Below are 23,017 nucleotides of genomic sequence, written 5' to 3'. Positions count from 1 at the left end.
ATTGATGTTTTATGTTATTTCGCGAAAGTTTTAATTAACTCGTGATATTTAGAACTGTGTTTATGAGTAAATCCAACGTCTAAATGTGAGGCACCGGTAATGAAATCTCACAAATTAGATGAGAATGCTCTTATCGACTTAAATTATAAGAACTATTGTATATTTCATCTCCCCTGCCTATTTTTCAACCACTAAATTCAATTACATATTTTCCTCTCTTTAAATGAAATTTAATATCATAAAGTTGCCCAATCATAACTTAAAAACCCATTTTTCTTTATTTAATATATTTAAATTATCCAATTACAGAACTCCACGTGTCTAAACACATCTTACTCCCAATCAAAAAATAAAACTTGTCAAAAACAACACACTTAGATAACATAATATTAAAACAATAATACCCAAATTATCCATTTCATTTTCATCACAGCATATTCTATTATATCCTCTAGTCACATCAGGTTATATCGTAAATAACCCATCATCCAAGGTCAATTTTACATATCCAAATACCTTCACACCGTTTCATCACTTTCCCACAAATCACTCCAAATCTCACTGATTTTTGCCCAAATTCGATCAAATTAGTTCAAATTCACAAATCAAACATCAAATTCGTCCAAAACCCACTTCCAATTCATCAATTTCTTCCCCAATTTGGTTCCAATTTCACCTTCCACTGCTCAATTTATTATTCCTAGGGTTTCTGCATAAATTCGTTCAAATTTGCTCAAACCCATCAAATCAGTTCAGATTTGCTCAATCCCATCAAAACCCAGTTCGAATTCTTCAAAACCCACTTATAGTTCATCAATTTCTTCCCCAATTTGGTTCCAATTTCACTTTCCACAGCTCAAAGTTAATATTCCTCGGGTTTCCACTAAAAATATTGATTTCTGCACAGATTCGTTCGAATTAGATCAAACCCACCAAAACCCACTTTTAATTCGTCCATTTCTTCCCCAATTTAGTTCCAATTTGGTTTCTACAGCTCAATTTAATATTCTAGGGTTTCCAGTCAAAATCTTGATTTCTGCACAAATTCGTTCGAATTTGCTCAAACCCATCAAAACCCGCTTTCAATTCATTGATTTCTACCCCAATTTGGTTCTAATTTGGTTTCAATTTTGTTTCGACAGCTCAATTTAATCTTCTAGGGGTTCCACTGAAAATATTGATTTCTGCACAAAGTCGTTCGAATTAGATGAAATCCACCAAAACCCACTTTTAATTTATTGATTTCTTCCCCAATTTGGTTTCAATTTCACTTTCCACAGCTCAATTGAATCTTCTAGGGTTTATGCAGTAATGGGTGTTTAATTAAATCTATCGTGTTCATTTCGAGAGTTACGGGTTTGATTCTGTTCGGTGACATGAAGATTGAGGATTTGGATGATGCATCGAATATGAAAAGTGATGGGCAGATTGTGGGTTATAGTAATTATAGTCGGCAGATTGTTGCGGTGGATGCGAAGAGAGTGTTGGTTGGAGCTGGAGCTCGGATCCTGTTTTACCCAACGCTGTTGTATAATGTCTGTAGGAATAAGATGCAAGCCGAGTTCCGATGGTGGGACGAAATCGATCAGGTTTGTGTATTATAAGATGTCATTTGTTTGATTAAAATATTGCTGTGATCGAGTTTAAAAAATAGACTAAATTGTAATGGACTTTAAAGAACCTAATATATATTGAGGAATGAACTTAAACAGACTTCATTATAGGCTTGTAAACGAACGGAATGAACATGAATGAAGTAACCGAACAGAAGATCGGACATGAATAAATAAACGAGTCGTGTGTTGGTTAAAAAAATGAATATATGTTCATGTTCATTTAGGTTTGTTTGTTAATGGTATAGATTCACGAATGAATATAATTAAACATAGATGAGCGGGTGAGCGACAATTAAGTGAGCTAATACCAATGTCAAGTAAATGTGAGTGGCAAAGTGTTGGACCTAAAAGGTTTCTTAAATTAAACTAAATTGTAATGGGATTATAAAGTTGAATATTAACAATGAACCTAAACAAACGTCAAGTAACAAACGTAAATGAATGCAAACGAATGAACATAAACCGATGTAAACTAACGTAAACGAATGAGACTTGTTCTTGTTCGTTCATTTTAACAAAATGTCTGAACGAATAAAATCTGTTGTTCACGTTCGCTCGTTTAAAACAAACTAACATAAACGAACTTCATGCCGAACGGTTCACTGAATGTTCGGTTCTTTACAGGCCTAAATGTAAACTAATTAACGCAAATGAACGTAAATGAATGAACATAAACGGATTTAAATAACGAACGTAAATGCACGTACATGAATGTAAATGAACGAACAGGACATGTGTAAACAAATTTTCCGCTAAATGGTACGCTTACAGGCCTACCAGAACCAGATTACCCGTTGGTTAAAGTTGGCGAACAGATTAGAAATGTTACACATTTTCCCAGTTGTGTTATTCTTATATCAATCTTAATATGATTCTTCAAACCAGATAATTTTGAACCTAGATAATCAGAAAATCAGATTTATTATCAGCTTACACCAACATTAAAAATTGATTAAACAAAATTTCAATTTATATAATCAATTGAAAACACATCCAAATGCTGTTGTTGACAGTTCATTTGTATTCTGATCTTGGATAAGGAGTATGATTTTCATGTTTTTACCATTCTGTTATTTTAATTGATATACTACCTGATAATACTTAATATGTTTTCAAGCATGTTTGCTTTTCATAATATTTTAGTTAAAAACTGATTTGAATTTCTACATCCATCCAAACACACTTCTTATTACAAGCTATTTGTGTTTTGGTTTTGGATAAGGAGTATGATTTTCTTTTCTTATAAATCTCGTAAATCAAATTAATGTATGATATTATTTTCTTGATCATATGTAATTTATTGTTATAAACATATTTGTTTGTCATATTCCTTTAGTTTCTTCTGTTGGGTGCTGTTCCATTTCTAAAGGACGTTCCTCGACTGAAGCAGCTTGGTGTCGGTGGTGTCATTACCCTCAACGAGCCTTATGAAACTTTGGTTCCCACTTCGTTATACCACGTAAGTGTCTGTCAGTATAATTATGCTATTAATATTTTGAGCATAATGTCTTTGTTCAACCTAGTTTTGGTTAAATTTAGGTGTATGGTTCTGATCATCCATAAACTTTACAGGGTATTCATGTCTTCCTAGGATGGTTCAATGGTGGATCCGTGTTTTTTTATTTTATTTTTACGCTTCAAAAGTTTTAATAGAAAATCGTTGTTATGCAAACGCATACCCAACTTCATATGTATTGTTTGCTGACACTTTCACTTGCCACTTAAAGTCTATTTTTAATACATATTTTAGTTAAAGATTTAGATTGTTATAACAATGATATCGTTTTTTGTATCAGCACTAATCATCTTTTGTTATTGAAAAATATAAGTGGACAAAAAGTGTTTGCGGGTCATCCCAGCCTTACCCGACCTGCTTCGGCTAGGCCTGTAAAGAACTGAATGTACAGTGAACTGTTTGGCGGGAAGTTTGTTTACAATCATTTCTTTAATAAACAAACACACGTGCGAACATGAATATATGTCTCGTTCATTTATTTATTTTCGTGAATTTCGTTTGTTATCGTTACTGCTCATTCGTTTACTTTTATGTTTGCTAGTGTATGTTTGTTTCTTTATATAATCATTTAAGGCTTGTTACAGTTTAGTCTAGTTTTACGAATTTGAAATATCATACATTACAATTTAGTTTACTTTTATTAATATTTTAGGACCGATGTTCATGTTTATCTATGTTCGATTATGTCCTTTACGTTTGCGAACCATTCGTTTACGCTATTAACAAATGAACATAAACGTACACACTCATTTTCTTAACGAACTAACACGAACAAGAAAAACCTGTTCGTTTATTGTTCGTGTTCGATTGTTTATTTGATTAAACTTGAATGAATGAACACGAGCATGCCCGTTCGTGTTCGTCTCGTTTGTTTACAAGTCTAGTTTCGGCCCACACATAAAAATGACCCTTTTCAATCCAAACCCGTTTTGACTGATTACCCACCAACCAATTTGCTACCTCTAGTCTTGCACTTACACTTTTGAAATACATCATACATGTTAGGTCTTGAAGTTGATAATTTTGTTTACATAATTTTTTTTTCGTTGTCTTATTTTCCAGGCTCATGGCATAGACCATCTCGTTATTCCAACACGAGATTACCTATTTGCTCCTTCGTTTGTTGACATTGATAGAGCAGTTAATTTCATTCACAGTAAGTGAAGAATATTTTTGTTGCTAGTATTTTCTATGGGTGTGCTTTTGCACGACTTTCGACTCGTGTTCATTTCGTCTAAACAATCAGGCATTCTATAAACAAATAGTGTGTCAGTATGATTTCAAAAACTATAAGTATAAATTTTTTTAAGCAAAACCATTTAGAATAAGGGTGTGCAAAAAACCTGAAGACAAAAACGTATCCATACTGTTTATTTATAAAAAAATTACTTATGTAGGAAAAAAGTGTCCCGGAAAAAACCAAACTGAATTGTGAATACGATTTTCGGTTCAGCTACTGGTCCAGGTCCACAAATCTTGCTTATTCGGATAGTTGAAAAAACCGAATAAGAATTGCTTTAATCGGATGACTGAACCAAATAAATCGGTTTGTTGAATTTGGCCAGATTAGACGCATTTCATTTAGTCCACACCAAATGAACCAAATTGAATAAACCGAACTGAATTCAATCGAATAAACCAAATAATAATTGGTTTAATCTGATAACACTGAATAAACCGAATAAATATGTTTAATTGGTTCGGTTAGACACATTTCGGCAGTCCACAGTAAACCGAATCGATAATCCGATATCCGAACCGATGAACGCCCCTAAGTTAGAATAGGTTGTGCAACGAAAATACCCTTGGGGCTATTTTCATCCCATTTCCTTGTCTATATTTAGTTTACCTTTTTGACCGGCTATAAACATAACCGAACTGACCTATTTATATGTCAAGGGGTTAAATCGTCACATGTACCTTTGTATTTTAGTTTTATTATTTTGGACGTGCGGACTACATATGTGGCTTGTTTAATTATAGGGAATGCGACCAATTGCACGACCACATACGTTCACTGCAAAGCTGGTAGGGGAAGAAGCACAACAATCGTGCTTTGTTATTTGGTAAATATATTCTTATATACATTAAATTTTTTAATTTTTTTTACAGTAATTGACTAAGATCACTGCAGCATGCAGTAGTATATTTTGAGGTGGCAATTTTGACCAATTTACTTACGAACCAGTCGATTCGGTTATGTTTTTAATTCTTTTATGGATTAGACGGGAAAATATAAGTATTAGTTTTGGCCTCTTGCAGTCTTGTGACAACCTTACCGACCCGACCCGACCCTGTTTATATTAAGTTATAGCCTTGTAGGGATTAGAGGTGGGCAAAAAAACCTGTTGACCGACCCAACCTAGAAACCGAACTGGTTTGAAACCGTAAGGTTGGGATTGGTTTGTAGTTTTATTGTTGAAACCGGTTTGACTGCCGTCCAGCTAATATTACTGTTAAAAATTGATTTTTAATAGGTAGAAATCGATTTACCATTTTAAATCGGTTTTTTTACTTTTTTTGGGCTCATTTTACCCTCAAAAACGCAAAACACACTCTCAAAACGCAACACTGCACTCGTTTAACATACACTATCAATACCCTAAAAAATGGCACCTAAAGAATCCAAAGCATCCTTAACGACCTTTTAAGTAAAAAAGTCATACCCACAAACCGAAACCGTGATATTTGGCAACGTTTCGTTATGTGTGATGACTGATAGAGGCACAAAAACCAGTTTCAAACCCTAAACAGGTTCGGTTTGAAACCGGTTTAGTTTAGTCAACAAAAGTCAAAACCAGTTTATAATTGTTTCGGTTCGGGTTGAAACAGGTTTTGTTGACTGGTTTACGATTGGTTTTGGTTTGGGTTATGATCGATGTTTGACTGGTTTTAGTCGGTTTTGGACCGGTTAACTAGTTTGAAACCGGTTTTGGTAGAGAGAATTACGAACTGGTTCCGAACCTACGATTTCAATCGGTTCCAAACCGGTTTCTACATAATCGGTTTCAAACCAGTTCGATTTCGGTCGGTTCGGTTAACTAGGTTTTTTTTGCCCGCCTGACTGACAAATCAGCGCGTGCTCGGTGCAAGAAATGTGGTATACTTTTCAAACCCAACTTTGAAAAATCATGTAAAAAAACGATATTTGGAATAAATCTTTGGAATTTTGACTTTAATATTGTAATCAATCGATTTGCGAAGTTCATGATTCAAGGACATTTGCCATATAACAACCTTGACAACCGCGTTTGACAACGACTGCTAGAAGAACTCTCCAAGACGCAACCTGTTCAACTCTTAGACGTCGTTGTTTACGTTAATGGAAAGAAACCAAAAACGGAATTAATTTTAGGTTTTGATAAGTGATAACTTAAAAACAGGCGTTAACTTAACTACCGATATTTGGTCAGATCCACACGAATCCGATCAAACATTGGCAGTTAAGTTCGCACCCCACGCGTTATTAAATTTTCAAAACCTAAAGCTAATTCATATTTTGCTTCTTTCCTTAAACTTAAACAGCGGCGTTTAAGAGTTGAACGGCTTACGTGTTTGTAAAGCGGTTGGAGAGTTTTTTGAGCATTTGCTGTCAAAGCGGGTTATCATGGTTGCTATATGACAAACGTCCTTGAATCACTAACTTTGCACATTGAATGATTACAATATTAATGTCAAAATTCCAAAGATTTCTGTCGCTGGCTATTGATGTTTGACCTTGAATGCGGGTGCTTTTCACCGCAATGCATGCTTTTTCAACGTTGAGTTGAGTCGGGTTTGAAATATAGACCACATTTCTTGCACCGAGCATGCGTTGATTTGTCGGTCATCACACACATATCAAAATGATGCCAAATATCATGGTTCTGGTTTGTGGGTATGACTTCTTCTACTTGGAGGTCGTTAACGGATGCTTGGGATTCTTTAGGTGGCATTTTTTAGGGTATTGAAAAGTATGTTAAACGAGCGTGGTTTATGTTTTCATTAAAACTGAATAGAATTTTTGGATTTTCATTTTTAATTTGAAGTAATTTATATGAATTTAATAAATAGTATAACCCAAGTGTATAATAATCAATTAGTTAACAAAAAGATTTAGGCCCAAAGTTATAGACCAAAATTCATTATTTTTGACCAACCACATACAATCGAATAAACTGAATAATAACCGGTTTAATCTGATAACCGAACCTAATAGACGAAATAATCTGTTTAATTCGCTAAAACACGTCTAATTCGGATCGGTTCGGTTAGGGTTAAAAAAAATCAAAATTGAAATAACCGAATCGAATAAACCGATGAACACCCCTACCAAAATTCGTTATTTTGGGCTGATTTTATTTTTTTCTGCTAAAACATTCCAAGCCAAAATGGTTAAAACCGAAAAAACCAAACCAAAAATAAAAAAAAACCAATAAACAAAAACTGTGTTTTATTTTGCATATTTATTCCATATATAATATATACTATACATACTATCTTTGTTGAACTTATGGAAGTTGTATTGAGTTAGTTTTAATGTGGTGCAAGGTGGAATACAAGCATATGACTCCTGCTTCTGCGTTGGAATATGTGCGGTCTAGACGGCCTAGAGTTCTCTTGGCCCCGTCCCAATGGAAGGTTAGCTCCCTAAAAATGAAAAAAAAGGGTTAAAAAGTATTAAAAGAATAAATAAATAAAAAAATTTGGTGTCTTTCATAATACTTAAAAATGAGAACTGTTGTGCCAAAAATAATCTAAATTTATAAATACAATATTTAGGAGATTTTATGCATTTGAATATACTTCGGAGGCGATCTGCTCGATCCATTTGACTTGTTTTTTTCCTTACAACTTTTTTTTAGTAATTTAATTGTAAACATTAATCGATAAAATATAGTGTTTACATCAAGACAGAAGGTAAACGGGCAATAACCTGCGCCGCAAGCCCTTTCTGAATTACAAGTTAAAATTTTTTTAACGTAATTGTTTGACCATTAAGAGACACAAAAAACTACCCAAAATAAGGGTTTTAAAGAGCCGAGTTTAAGCTCGAGCTGAACTGTTTGCACAGGCCGTTCAAGGATACAAACAATGGCGGTCATCTTCAACTGCCACACCCTCACCATCAAGTGATGCGGTGCTAATCACAAAAGCCGATTTAGAAGGGTATAAAAGTCCGTCACGGGGCAACGGACTAGCACTTGTTCCAAGAGTAACAAAAGCCAGACCGATGATAGCAAAACTGTCTTGCCTTTTTGCGTCTTTAAAAGTGTCGGGTGCGTGTACACCAATCAATATGAAGTTAACCGAGGCGCCCACTTGTTAACTATTTAACTGTGTGACTAATGAAAGAAGTCGGCTTTGGTGCTCTTGGTTTTTGCAAAAGAGGATCGTGTCTTCGTGCAATAACGGGTTTTGTGTATACATACGAATCGTGATGTTATGCTAAGTATGATTAACAATATTGTGTTTTACTGTTAATTTATGGTGTTTTTGAGTGATGCAATGCCTTATGTAATTTATTGCTTTTCTCTATGTTTTAAGTCACGGACTTGGAACCGGCCACCTAGCTGTTGAGCCAAAAGCTGTTGAGCCAAATTGCAGTCGTGGGTTCCAATTAGGTGCAAATGAGACAAGCCGAGCCCGGAACGTCAAAGCTTGATTTTGGCTCGTGAGTAGATTTTCAAGCTCGATTACTATTTTTTAATAATTTTTTATATATTTATAAATATTCTTATAAATTTCTTTTCAATTATAATTTCATATATAAAATAACTAGCTTATATGCCCGTGTGCTACACGGGTTGAGAAAATGTCTTTTCTTAAACATATTAATAACAATATATAATAAAATATGTAAAATCTATAAAAATCAATTTCATATATAACCATAAAATTCAATTAAAATATATTGTTTTAAGAGAGATAGGTTCTAATTTTCACATAATTAAGTGAATGAAATTAAAATGTTTGGACGTGCGTCGGTTCCATTTTCCATTTTATATTTTGTAAACACCGGTTACAATTTACTAAGGTGTGCACCAATAAAAGTGTACGTCTCCAATTCTCCATCCCCTTTTACAAATGTTCGTATGATATGTTTGTTTACAAGGTTTGTCTACATATTTCTTTAGAAGATTTATTAGAAAACCAATATACCATTGAAATTTTGAATTCATGTAACATTAAAAACACTAAATACAAAACATACCTAATCTTTAATTGGGTAAGAATAAACTTTGAAACATTATATTATTTGGTTAATTTTAGTTGTTTTTCATAACATTATATATATTAATTTGATAATTATTAAATATATATATTAAAAAAATATAATATCATGCTCATTTAGGTTCGTGATCCGGTTCAAGCTAGATAAGTGAAGATAGGGATCAGGCTCGTTTAATACTTTTAGGCCTGAGCTCGAGCTTGGGCTTGGGATCGTTTAAGCTTGGCTCGATCGAGCTTTTTATGAGCCGATCTCGATTAGCTCGCGAGCGGCTCGGCCCGTTTGCACCCTAATAGTATTACACTGTAAGAACAAATACACATTAATCACATATATAACACATCTATTTAACTCTTCCTAAAAGCTCAAAACCTTTTCAAAATCTTTACTTAGGTTGCCGTAATGCCACGGTGTTACTCAGCGAGAGGTGCACAATACTAGTCTTGGGCTCAAATCTTGTAAGGTTGGAGCCAAATTCGAGTGAGTCAAAACTAGTCGAAACTAGTCAAAACCCCCTAAACTTGTTTGGTTTCGTTTGTTGAGGGAAATGATCATATTGGTTTGGTTTCATCGGAGGAGGGTCCTCAAACCAATTACAAACAGGAGTTTCAGTTTGGTTTCAAACCTGTTCGATATGCTTCTCTATGCTCATCTGTCGAAAACAGAAAACAATATAACATGTTAAACTTTTCTTTTACGGGGTTACTTAACCAAGATATACACGACCTAAATCCGCCCTTGAACAGTTGAACATAAGGTTTAATGAACAAGAAGGGTTATGGTCTTCTCACTCTTCTGGATAAAACAAATTACAAATACATGGGCTCGAACCCACATCACAAGCTTCATATGTTTAAGACCTCAAGTGAAATTTTAATAATAATAATAATAATAATAATAATAATAATAATAATAATAATAATAATAATAATAATAATAATAAAACTAGCACCCTCTAATTTTGTAACACATATTTAAATTGTCATCTAATGTGTATGAATAAAAAAACATGTATATTTCACTGAACTGGAAAAACATGTGTATATCATCCTCAATTGATGAGAGAAGGGTTTCAATGATATGGTTGTAAGGCATGCTTCCTATCTTACATTACTTTAAGAAGGCAGATTGGATTTTAATAATCTCGACTTAATGCAGTTGTTCGATAATAATTCCAACGTAAAAAATAGTTGTCACCGGTCCCAACTTTCATACCATTTTTTGTCATTGGACCTCCGTTAAAAAAACGTAATGACGTTAAGTTTTTTTTTTTTTTTTTTTTTCAAATTTCAAACTGTTATTTTAGGGCTTTTGATCGGAATTAAGATACGAGTCAATTTATGTAAAACTTACCTCAAAAAACGATGGTCCAAACGACTAAAAAATGCTTCAATTCCGGTGTTTAAATTTTTACTTAACAAAATACAAGCTGTTTATCGTTTCAAGTTAAGTTATACATCAATTGATTCGTATTCTCATTCCAATCAAAAGCCTAAAACATCAATCTGAAACTTGGAAAAAACTTAACGCAATTAAGTTTTTTTTAACGGAGGTCCAATGAGAAAAAATAGTGTGAAAGTTGGGACCGATGACAGCTATTTTCTAAGCTGAATTTATTATCGACAAACTACATTAAATTGAGATTATTAAAATTCAATTTGCTTTTAGAAAAGAAAATGATACAAAAGAAAATATCTTATTTTTTTCTAACTAAAAAGAGTTATTGTGATTAAAAAGTCTAATATATTATATTATTATTTTTATGTTATTCTCGCTTACAAGTGTATTATAAATGGGATCTGCATTTATAAATTGTCGAAAATGCTTTGACATGCATAAACATGACCCATGTCTACTTTTAGATAATTTAAGAATAAGATATTTCATGTAATTCAAGAAAATGTAGTGAATAATATCACAAATGATCAAAATAAAGTAAATACATAGAATATATTCGCCTATGATATATAACTCTCACCCAAATTCTTATATCCCATTAATATTTTCGTATTATGAGTTGTTGAGTCTAGGAGTTCTTTTACTAGTGTCATTGACTCACCATAAATTCCAATGATCATGTGTAATACTTTAAAAATCAAAATTTAAACATATCAATTTTACGGTACGGTCCAATTTTTTATAGATGGTTTTCAATATAAATCGTAAACCAAATTATTCGTTATAGTTTAAAAGCTTTAAAACTGACCGGCCAAAAGTAAAATGAAGCTACACCAATTGAAAGTACATCAAAGTAAAGGCTTGTAGCTAGCCTAATTGTATCAAGGTGTTTGTTGAGATGAAGTTCCTTGTAAATTGTGAAAGTTCAAGTCTCATATATACGTGTTACTAGGGTTGTAAACACATTGGACGTCTAGCGAACCGTTCGACAAGAAGTTTATTCATGTTTGTCCGTTTGATAAACTTGAACCTTCGGCGAGAAATTCGCTTATGTTCGTCTATTTTCTTACTATTATGTTTTGATTACCGTGTAAACTATTATTATTATTATTATTATTTATTTTATATGAGAGTGGTGGGGGGGGGGTGGGGGGGGGGGGTTATACTCTGGGTGTAATTTCGGATTTGTGGGTTGTGCGGATTTATGATTATTACTCTTGAATTAATATGTAATCGTTTACATTCGTTTGTATGCTAGTGTTGTTTCTATTCGTTTGTCTGTTAGGGTTGTTTATGTTAGTTTGTCCGTTAGCGTCCGACAGTTTTCATTAGTGTTCGTTTGCATTTATCCACAACATTAACGAACGAACATGGACAAACATGACTAAACCGAATTCCTTAATGACGATCACTTAAATGAATTCTCGTTCAGTAAAATGTTTGTGAACCGTTTGTTTGCCTGATAAAAGCTTAACGGACGAACAAGAGCAATGTCTCATCCAGTTTAATTCGATTCGTTTACAGCCCTACGTGCTATAACTCTGCCGAGTATATTATATATTATAATACATCAAGGAAAAACAAAACATCAATGTCACATGACAATGCTACATATAAATACATATAAAAATAGAAATATTATTTATGATCAATTCTATACGTGATAGTATTATTCTTAAATGAAAGTGAGTGAAGGATTCTTTGTCTCTAAAAAGCAGCCATGCATGTTGTCATATTCCTACTCTGCAACTTCTTTACGGAAACAGAATATTATGAAACACATACACCATGCATTGACAACTTGTACCTTTAGCAACTTCACTTGTACACTTGTTACTTGTCATTCTAGTCCTAGTTGCTTCTTTCTTTTGTTATAAAAGCTTCCAAAATCTTCTATAAAGTGCTAAAATTTGAATTTCAACTTTTTAACAATTTATTTTGTATTTGTATTTATTTTTATTTGCATGCATGTGGAAAGTGACACTTCTCACAAGAGAGAATCATTGTTCATCATTTATTTTATTAATATCCACAAGTCTTTGTTATTGTTCCAACTGGTCCCTATACAATATACATTAAGCTTTAACTTTTCATTAAGCTTTTCCTTTTCTAGCTACTAATTAAGATAATTATGCCTGAGCTCATTTGGATCAAGCTAGTTGATTATTATAAATATTCGAGGCGAGTTTGAGCTAAAGATAGCTTGCTTAACTAATTTGATACCTTTAATTTTCGCGTATATTGTTTGTTGATGCTAATTTATCTGAGACTTGTTCAATTTGATTATGTTACTAACTTACTATTTTAAACTTTTTTTAAAAACATATATAAAGTCATCAAAATTCAAAAAAACGATCCAACCATAGAACAATGAGCTGACTCAAGTTGAATAACGCCTCAACTTTGCTCAAACTGAAGATGACTAGCTGTGCCAAGTGCCAACTCGAATCACATAATTATGGGCATGAGTTGATGATTCGGCTCAACCCATTGTTGAACAACCCAAAGTTTAGATGATCATAGCTTATTCAATATAAGTTACACACACGATGATACCGATTTAATAGAAAGTAAGTATATTAGTTTTGTTCTTGGTCATGTCTAAGTTTCTAATTCCTTTTATTCTTGTCTAGCTAATTATTTATTAATTTAAAATGGTTTTACATATGACTCTTAAATTTCCAAGTGTGATTTACATTCACAATTTACAAATCAAGTTTTAAGGCACATTTCCTCTCCATGTACGTTAAACATGGTCAGAAATTGATCATTATAAAATGTTTATTGAAAATTTTTAAAGAATAGCTTTGAAGTTCAAAAACAAAAACAAGTGACTATTGGTTCATCTTTTAATAGACAATCTTAGAATTTGAAATCATTTAGTAGTTGTTAATTTATACTTTCATTGAAACCAATATATATGTAATACATAGGGATTTCAAAAAGTTACTATCTTATTATTTTATCGATTGATGTCCAATTTTACACTGGTCTTAAATAAGGATTGAACAAGTTATTAGTTTTATCAAGGTTATTAATTTATTTATCGTACACGTCTTGACAAAAGGAAAGAAGATCGATGCATACATGTGTGTGTAGTTTACTAGTCAAATTTGTACATGCACTATGTTATTCTCCTAACCAATAATATTAATAAAAGTTTTATATTAAACTTTGATACTATTATGTAAAACATAACTTGAAAATAAATCTTTAATTATTTTAAGTAGTTCAAGCCGTTTGATAAAGACTATAAAATAACTTTCATTCTTTAATTATGTTATTAGATTCGTTTAAATTTAGCTTTGTATGTATGTTAACTGTTAAGGGTTATTTTAATATAAATAAAAAATAATATTCATAAAGATGATATCTGTAATCATAATGGTGTCAGTATAGCAGCCTTTCCTTGAGTTTCTTCTTTTCCTTTTCCCCCTTTCCATTTTTGGATTCTTCTTTAAACTCTTTCCCCACATTATTTAGTTTACAGTTAAGGTTTTTCTTGTTGATGGATGACTGAAGAGGTAGGTCCCAGCAGAGCCCAGTTGGACCCGCAAGACTCACATTGAATAGGGACGTCTGCGCAATGACCAACTGCTCCAGCAGGACCCACCATGCTCAAAGAACCTTACGCGCAGTACGCCAGCTGTACCCGCAGGGAAAGCCTCCCAATGGTGAAGTACCCCACCTGTTCCCGCAGCTGCGGATACAAGCCATCAGGGAAGGCTACCCGCACTAACAGCAAGGCTACACGCACAAGGCATTCGTTACTTCAGTAGTCACATGAAGGAATGAGCAAGGCGGGAACACTCCCGCCTAAATGAGCCAGTCCGTATGCTTCTGGAAGGTCTTTCGTACTATACCTACTAAGGTATGGACGGAACAGACAGTTTGACCAGAGCAGCCCATGAACTAATCACAGGGTGACAGCTCACCGACAACAATACGAGGAGGAGCACCCTCTAGTACTGTTTGTCACTATTAGCCGCTGCCTACTCACCAACCCTTACGATGGAACGTGCGCAGCCTATAGTTGGTGGAACAGTGCGTAGCCGGCAGTAAAGGAACAGTATACAGCCGACCTTATTACTGTTGGCCGTAACCTATCCACCAACCAGCATGGCCTGTGCGTAGTCCACTGTTGGTAGAACAGGAATACTATTCAGCCGGCTGTACCTGCTTGGAAACCTACCTTCGGCTATAAATACTCCAACACCTTGGAATGGTAAGGATATCATCTGATATCTCAATCTTATCTAGCAATCTCTTAATATACACTTATATTCAGAGCAATCTAGTCTGATTCTCACGCCAGAGGGTGGTCACAAGGAGGAACCCCCCCTTCTCAGTGACGAGCTTACGGTGTCTGTTTTGCAGGTCCTCTGAAGAACAACCTTTTCTGCTGGACCTCATCCGTGGGAAACATTACTTAACCCCCAGATTATCTATAATCTGTCCAGGGTTCACTTAGTGTTTCTTCATTGGCGCCATCCGTGCATAAAAGCTAGAACTAATTTAGTTTTTTCAAAATTTCTGAAGAAATGGTTAATGTTACTCCGGTCCCAAGGCCAGTAACCGACCAAGAAACCCCGGTAACCACAACCCCAGCAACTGGGGGGAACACCGGCGGTTATACAAATCTTACGAACACTACCCCGACTACCCAAGCCGGGGCAAGTGCAGTAAATATTCCACTGGGGTTCACTGATGCCCAGTTGGAAAAACGAACGAGGGTCCCTCGCCAAACACTAGATCAAGTGAAGGCGTGGGCCGAAGCACGTCAAAGAGAGTTCCAAGCTGAATTGGATGAACGCTTGCGTTCAGTTCAACAGGCTGACGAATTCGGCAGTACTCGCCAACACCTCAATATGAACAGTGAGTGCGAGTACTCAGACGACGAGAGGGAAGAATACGATACCGACGCAAACCCTCGCCATAAGGCGAAAGGGAAGCGTAAGGAAACGGACTTCCAACCAAAAAGGAATTTTGGGGAAGCTTTTAAACCAACAAATGCGGAGAGAAACCCGCGTGACTTCTCCAAAACCTTTAGACCAACTGCTACAAATGCAGGAAAGTCAAAATTCGCAAGGGACATTGCGGAAGCAATCGCCCCGAGAAGTGCCAAACAAATGTCCAACATTGGCACTTATGATGGTCTATCCGACCCAGACGACCATTTGAACAGGTTCATTGCGGGGGCTACCGTCAGTAACTGGACGGAACCCACGTGGTGTTACATGTTCCAGATGACTCTGGTCGGAGCGGCCAGGGCATGGTTCGATCGTTTACCGGTCCACCACATATATGACTGGGCGGACTTTCAGAACAAGTTCAGCCAGCACTTCAGCCAACAGAGGAAATACACTGAAGAACAGTGGACGATCCTCAACTGCGTTAGAGAGGAGGATGAATCTTTACTAGACTTCATCACCCGCTTCAACTCCAAAAAGCTAAGTCTCGGCAACATAAGTGAAGATCTGGTTCGCGCCGCTTTCATCCAAGGCGCCGAATACCCAGAGCTTATCCGCACACTGACGGGTAAGGATGGCATGCCATCAACATGGGATGCCATCATGACGGCGGCAAAGCGCTTTGCCGAGACAGAAAAGCAACTGGGAAGGGATCTTCCCCAGAGTACACACCTCTACACGCAGAGGACAAGAGAGAACAATGTTCGGATTGCCCGGCAGAACAAAAAGAGGAAGCTAGGTATCTGGCAGTCAAGGGTAAACTTTGACACCTCATCCAGCTCTCACCCTCTTGTTGGCGGAAGAAGTCACACACACCCTTCAAGCCAAAAGCACCGGTGGACGCCACTCACCAAAAGCGTCACGGAGATATTTGCCACTGAAAAGCTACCATGGCCAAAACCTCCAATGATCCGACGGCGACCTAATGCGGATCAGAGCAAATCCTGTGACTTCCACGGGACCAAAGGTCATGGTACAGAAGAGTGCACATCCTTGAAGGATATTGTTGAAGCATTCGTCAAGGATGGAAGACTGTCACACTTGGTGGCATCAATCAAGAAGGGTGGAAGGAACGACAACCGGTACCGAGGCAACGGACGAAAGCCCGTGGACATCAGCATCAACATGGTTCATGGTAACATCAGAGGAAGAAAAAAGCGAACGCCAGAACCATGTGAGTGGAAGGAAGCTGAGGTGCGCTTCCCGCGAGTGCCAGGAGGACCCAGCAAAGAAGGCCCTATCGTCATCAAAAGCCAGCTGGGGCACTACATTACTTCTCGCACTCTTGCTGACAACGGCGCCTCGTCAACGGTGATGTACAGGCAGTTCTTCGACAAGCTAGATGACGAAGACAAGGAACGCCTGGAAACGATCTGCGCCTCGATGGAAGGGTTTGATGGCAGCACAAACACCCCCCTGGGTATCCTATCTTTCCCCGTCACTCTTACGAATGGGAAACACTCCCGCACAGAAGATGTGGACTTTGTCGTGATGAGGAAGCCACACCACACATACGACATTATCTTCGGGAGAGACGGGATGGCAAGATTCAACGCCGTGGTATCCTCAGTCCACGGCATGATGGGATGGCCAACAACTGAGGGTGTAGCGATGATCACCGGCATTCCCCAGGTATGCATCGCATCTGTCTCATCTAAACCCAAACCAAAGATGGCTAAACCGACCATCACCGAACCAGAAAAATGGGCCTTCAATGACAAGTACCCAGACCAGGCCGTCACCATTGGCCCGACAATTGTTGATCCCACACGCACCTTACTTAAGCGCTTATTACAAAGGAACGCCGACATCTTCGCGTGGACACCAGCTGACATGACTGGTGTACCCCGGAGTAAGGCAGAGCATAAGTTCAAATGCGATCCGGCTGTCACGCCGATCGTACAAAAGCGCAGAGTAATGGGGCCAGAACAAACTAACGCGTGTAGAACCCAAGTCAAGGAACTCCTTGACGCTGGCATCGTACGCGTTAGTATATATCAAACTTGGGTTGCAAATCCCGTTATGGTACCGAAGAATGACAAACAATGGCGCATGTGCATAGATTTCAAGGATTTGAACAAAGCATGCCCCAAAGATTGTTATCCGTTACCTGAAATTGATCTTAAGGTGGATTCGTTGGCACCATTCCGCCTTAAATGCTTCCTGGACGGGTATAAGGGGTACCATCAAATCCACATGGCCGTTAGGGCTGTTCACGAGCCGAGCCGAACCGAGCGAAGGCTTGCTCGTTGCTTGGCTCGTTTATAACTGAACCGAACCGAACGGCTGAAATTCGAACCGAGCGAAAACCGAAACGAGCCAAAATCGAATCGAGCATTTTTCGAACGAACGTCGAGCGATTTCGAGCATTATTTATTTCCTTTTCACTTTAAAATTTTCAATAAAAAACAAATTTGAAGGTTGTAAATAATATATTTTATAAATAAATTAGTAGTTTCTAGACAAACATGTAATATATTGTAACTTTTTATAAAAAAATAAGTTTGAAGTGAGATATAATGATCATTTAAACAAACTTCTAGTATTCTAAAAACTTGAATCGAACAAATAAAACTATAAAATTGACGGAATATGAAAAATTTAAAGGGGTAAAAATTATTGTAAGCTTATATTTATGTGTTTTGTCTATATATTTATATATTTGTTCATATATAATTATATATAAAATAAATTAAAAATATTCGAGCCGAATCGAACCGAGCAAACCTTTGCTCGTTGCTTGGCTCGTTTACAAACCGAACCGAGCAGAGCGGCTCGTTTTCAATCGAGCGTAAAAACGAGCGAGCATTTTTCGAGTAATTTCCGAGCGAGCGGCGAGCGAGTTCGAGCGACGAGCGGTTTGAACGGCCCTAATGGCCGTTGATGATCAGGACAAAACCGCTTTTCGGACGCCCGATGGCACATTTTGTTATCAAATGATGCCATTCGGACTTAAGAATGCCGGGTCCACATACCAACGCCTGATGGACAAAGAGTTTCATTCCCAAATTGGGAGGAACTTGGAAGTCTACATGGATGACTTGGTCATCAAAAGCCCTGACCCAGAAGCGATGTTGAAAGATATCGAAGAAACTTTCAACACGCTCAGGAAGATAAACATGAAGCTCAACCCGAGCAAGTGTGCCTTTGGAATGGAAGAAGGGAAGTTCTTGGGGGTCATCGTCACTAAAGATGGCTTCAGAGCGAACCCTGAAAAGGTCGAAGCCATTATCAAAATGGAATCACCTACTACCATCAAACAGGCTCAGACACTGAATGGACGACTAGTGGCACTAAATCGCTTTTTGGCAAACCACGCGGATAAGTCGTTTCCATTCGTGTCAACATTGAGAAACTGTTTAAAGAAAACTCACTTCCGCTGGACACTAGAAGCGGAAGCAGCTTTTCAGGAGATTCGGTCACGCTTGATCGAACTCCCAACGCTGACAGCACCAAAAGCGGGAGAGGAATTAATCCTATACCTTTCCGCAACTGATAGAGCAATCGGGGCAGTCCTGCTAGTAGAACGAAAAGGCATCCAGATGCCAATCTACTATGTTAGCCGTGTCCTAACAGACGTAGAAACCCGGTACTCTACCCTAGAAAAATTAGTCTTAGCACTAATACACGCTTCACGCAGGCTAAGACGATATTTCCAGGGTCACCCAATCACCATTCTCTCCAACTTCAAACTTGCAAACGTTCTAGGCAAACCCGAGTTATCGGGACGCCTAGCCAAATGGGCAATTGAGTTGGGGGAATACGCGATAAAGTATAAGCCAAGACCAGCCATAAAAGGCCAGGTTCTGGCCGACTTTATTGCAGAAGTGCCTGCATCGCGGGAAAAAGAGTGCCAGGAAGAGGCTCAACCCTCTCCAGCACAAGACATCAATGATGTCTGGCGACTCTACACTGATGGAGCAGCCAGTAACGAGGGTTCAGGCGCAGGGCTAAAACTAACCAACCCAGCAGGCCAAGAATACACTTACGCTATTCGACTGGATTTTCCAAGTACGAATAACCAAGCCGAGTATGAAGCATTCCTGGCAGGGCTGAGAATTGCGCGTAAGATGGGAGTGAAAAACTTGGAAGCCCACGTGGATTCCATGTTAGTAGCCAATCAAATCAACGGGACGTACACAGCCGTGAACGACACAATGGCCCTGTACCTCGCACAAGCAAAATCCCTTATGCGCGATTTCAATGACTGCAAAGTCATACACGTCAAGCGAAGTGAAAACAAATCTGCGGATGCGTTAAGCAAGCTTGCATCATTAGCCTTCACCCACTTAGGAAAGGATATCCGCATTGAACTCCTCGAGACACCATCGGTCCCGCACAAGGAAATTTGTGTCATCCAAACAGGCACGGAAACGTGGATGACACCAATAATAAAATACCTAGCGGCAGGTACACTACCGGAGTCCAAAACACAGGAAAGAAAACTACGCTGTAAAGCACTGAATTATCAACTCATCGATGACATCCTTTACAGACGTAACTTTCTTGGCCCACTCTTAAGATGCGTGGACAACCAAGATGCTGACTACCTCTTAAGGGAAGTACACGAAGGCATCTGTGGAGTACACGCAGGTCCCCGCGCTGTTGTAGCCAAGCTAAACAACGCGGGATACTTTTGGCCGGGGATGCATACGGATGCACTGGCATACATCAGAAAATGCAGGTCTTGCCAGCTTTACGCACCCAACACGCACCGCCCGAAGAATGAACTTGTTCCAGTCACTTCTTCATGGCCATTTCAGAAGTGGGCCATCGATGTGACAGGCCCATTTCCTACAGCAGCAGGAAATGTTCAGTTCCTAGTGGTAGCCATCGACTACTTCACCAAGTGGATAGAAGCAAAACCTTTAGCCCAAACAACCGCGAAACATATCAAAAAATTTATTTGGGAATTTATTATTTGTCGTTTTGGACTTCCACAGAATTTGGTGAGCGATAACGGCACCAACTTTGCTGACAAGAAGCTACAACAGTGGCTGAAAGAACTTCAAATCACCCACACCTTTACCTCAGTGGCACACCCGCAAGGTAATGGTGAGGTGGAAAGAGCAAATAAGAGCATCGTCGAAGGCATAAAGAAGAGACTATTGGAACACAGATCCGGCTGGGTGGACGAGCTTCCGCACGTCCTTTGGGCAAACAGAACGCTGAAGAGGGCAAGTACGGGAGAAACCCCGTTCAGCCTCACTTGTGGCACTGAAGCCATGGTCCCGGTCGAAATTGGTTTACTCTCACCAAGGGTCTTGATTCAGCCAGAAGACAATGATGCGGAAAGACGGTTGGACCTTATGCTAACCGAGGAACGCAGAGACTTAGCCGCAGTGCGTGAAGAGAACTACAAGCGACAAATGCAAAAGTACTACAACACGCAGGTAAAACTCTGCAACTTCAATGTAGGAGACTACATACTGCGTAACAACGAGGCTTCGAACCAAGAACGCCCAGGAAAGCTGGCCCCGGTCTGGGAAGGGCCATACATTATCAAAGAAGTCCTGGGAAAGGGCGCATACCGGCTCGAAAGGCTCGATGGCACTCCCATCCCAAGAACATGGAATGGAGCTCAATTACGCAAATGTTATATGTAGATCAATTCCAAACTTGTAAAGAAAAGGCCTAGAGCCACTTCTAATGGAAATGATTCTCCTTTCATAATGTGTTAACTTTACCTTTATACTTATGAACTTCCCACGCTGGTGCCGGTATTCACCGCATAAATGGGGAAGAAGTAAGTCGTTACGTGTGGAAGGCGGCAAAACCCGCATAAACACAACGCTAAAAATAAGGAAAACCTACACGCAGGTCAGATGTAAGTAAAGTTTAGCCATCCTTGTAAGTGCAAGTGACGGTCTTACCCGCACAATCACGAACAAGGAAGCAAAACTTCAACCTATCATCTACCACGTTCAAAGGTTATCCTAAAAAAAGATGAGGAAAACCTACACGCAGGTCAGATATGGGTAAAGTTTAGCCATCCTACTAAGTGCAAGTGACGGTCCTACCCGCACAATCACGAAAGAGGAAGCAAAACTTCACACCTATTATCTACCACGTTCAAAGGTTAACTTATTCTAAAACACTTGGAAAATTGCTAATTTAAACTAAAGTATGCAAGTCAAATAACGTTTATAAAGCAAGGAATCCAATGAAAGAAGCGGTCTTAGCCGCACAAAGATTTATATTTCATAAATATTTGTTACAAGAATGGCCGGGTAACTACCCGCCTACAAGAAAGTAAATCTATACAAACTAAATCTATCCTAGCAGCGGGAAGGGATCTTCAGGATCAGGCTTCAGGGCCACTTCCACTTGGACCAGCGCCGTCAGTAGAGCGTGGCAGTTCAAGGAAAGCCTTAAGGATAGCTAGCCCATCATCAGCAGCAGCAACTTCATTCACCTTCTCCACCACCGGATGCGGGAAGGCAGCATACTGATTCACTGCTTGGTCATAAATAGCTTCAGTATCCACATTATACAAAGGGAAGTTGGAAGGCGGGACGCCTTTCTCAACGAACCCTAGACCAAGCAGGAAGCCGGCCCGTTCCCCATCCTCGTGAGAAGCGTTGAGGGCTGCGCTCATAGCATCGTCGTAAGATGTCTCTGAGAAGACCCGATGCACAACCTACAAAAGAAAATATACAAGTGTCAACACCCTTTCTATTTACAAAGAAAAGCGTAAAGACATGAAAGCTTACCTGAGACAACGCTTCTCGAAGAAGCCATTCCTTGGCAACCAGAGCCTCCTGGAGGGCAGCTTGAGCTTCGTTACGGGCGCGTTCGGCTTCACTCTTGTTGAGGTTGGCAAGCAACACTTCTTTAGCCGCAGCCTCTTCGACGCCCTTTAGCTTCCGCTCAGTATGGTCAAGCACCCCCCTCTGGTCCAAGATCTCCTGGAGCTTTTTGGCGTCTTCCATCGCCAAGGCATCATGAGCCTGCTGGAGAGCCTCTAATTTGGCTTTAAGTTCTTCATTCTCCACGCGCAGAGGCTCAGCAACTGCTTCAGCCTTGGTGGCCCTCTCAGTTGCGTTCCTCGCAGTTTCCTTAGCCAGCCGAAGCTGTTCATTAACAGCTTGGGCAGCCTTGGAACGGGCCTCGAGTCGAGCCTGAACTTCAACCTCGAGGGCCTTGAAGGCCTTCTCCTTCTCCGCAGCCACTGCGGCAAGTTTTTGGTTCTCCTCCCGGACAGCCCGCGCCTGAGCTACTTCCTTGAGGCGAGCTGTTTTTAACTTGTCGTTTTCACGACAAAGCAGCTCGACGCGCGGCTGCATCCGGGCCAGGAGAACCCGAA

The 23,017-nt window shown here is 38.5% G+C and overlaps 1 protein-coding gene across 1 annotated transcript; it reads left to right on the top strand.

The window, feature by feature from the left end:
- Positions 1–466: 466 nt before the first annotated feature.
- On the top strand, positions 467–8,594 carry LOC143549073 (phosphatidylglycerophosphate phosphatase PTPMT2-like). Its single transcript, XM_077040075.1, has 6 exons — positions 467–1,589; positions 2,953–3,075; positions 4,195–4,288; positions 5,116–5,198; positions 7,663–7,752; positions 8,186–8,594. Exons 1-6 carry the CDS (start codon positions 1,377–1,379, stop codon positions 8,438–8,440), a joined length of 858 nt encoding a protein of 285 aa, XP_076896190.1. The 5' UTR covers positions 467–1,376; the 3' UTR covers positions 8,441–8,594.
- Positions 8,595–23,017: the final 14,423 nt, after the last annotated feature.

The sequence above is a fragment of the Bidens hawaiensis genome, unplaced genomic scaffold (genome assembly GCF_021521415.1).
Source record: "Bidens hawaiensis isolate Kalapana, Puna unplaced genomic scaffold, B.hawaiensis_p1.1 tig00015393_1, whole genome shotgun sequence".
Classification (NCBI taxonomy): Eukaryota; Viridiplantae; Streptophyta; class Magnoliopsida; order Asterales; family Asteraceae; genus Bidens; species Bidens hawaiensis.
This window is presented reverse-complemented; position numbering and strand designations above follow the sequence as displayed.

Bases quoted from the DNA above. Each gene is read 5' to 3' on its own strand.
- LOC143549073 (XM_077040075.1), top strand. From the start codon at position 1,377: ATGAAGATTGAGGATTTGGATGATGCATCGAATATGAAAAGTGATGGG. The intron at 5,199-7,662 runs GTAAATATATTC...ATGTGGTGCAAG, and splicing joins CAATCGTGCTTTGTTATTTG to GTGGAATACAAGCATATGAC. The intron at 7,753-8,185 runs GTTAGCTCCCTA...CTGTTTGCACAG, and splicing joins TGGCCCCGTCCCAATGGAAG to GCCGTTCAAGGATACAAACA.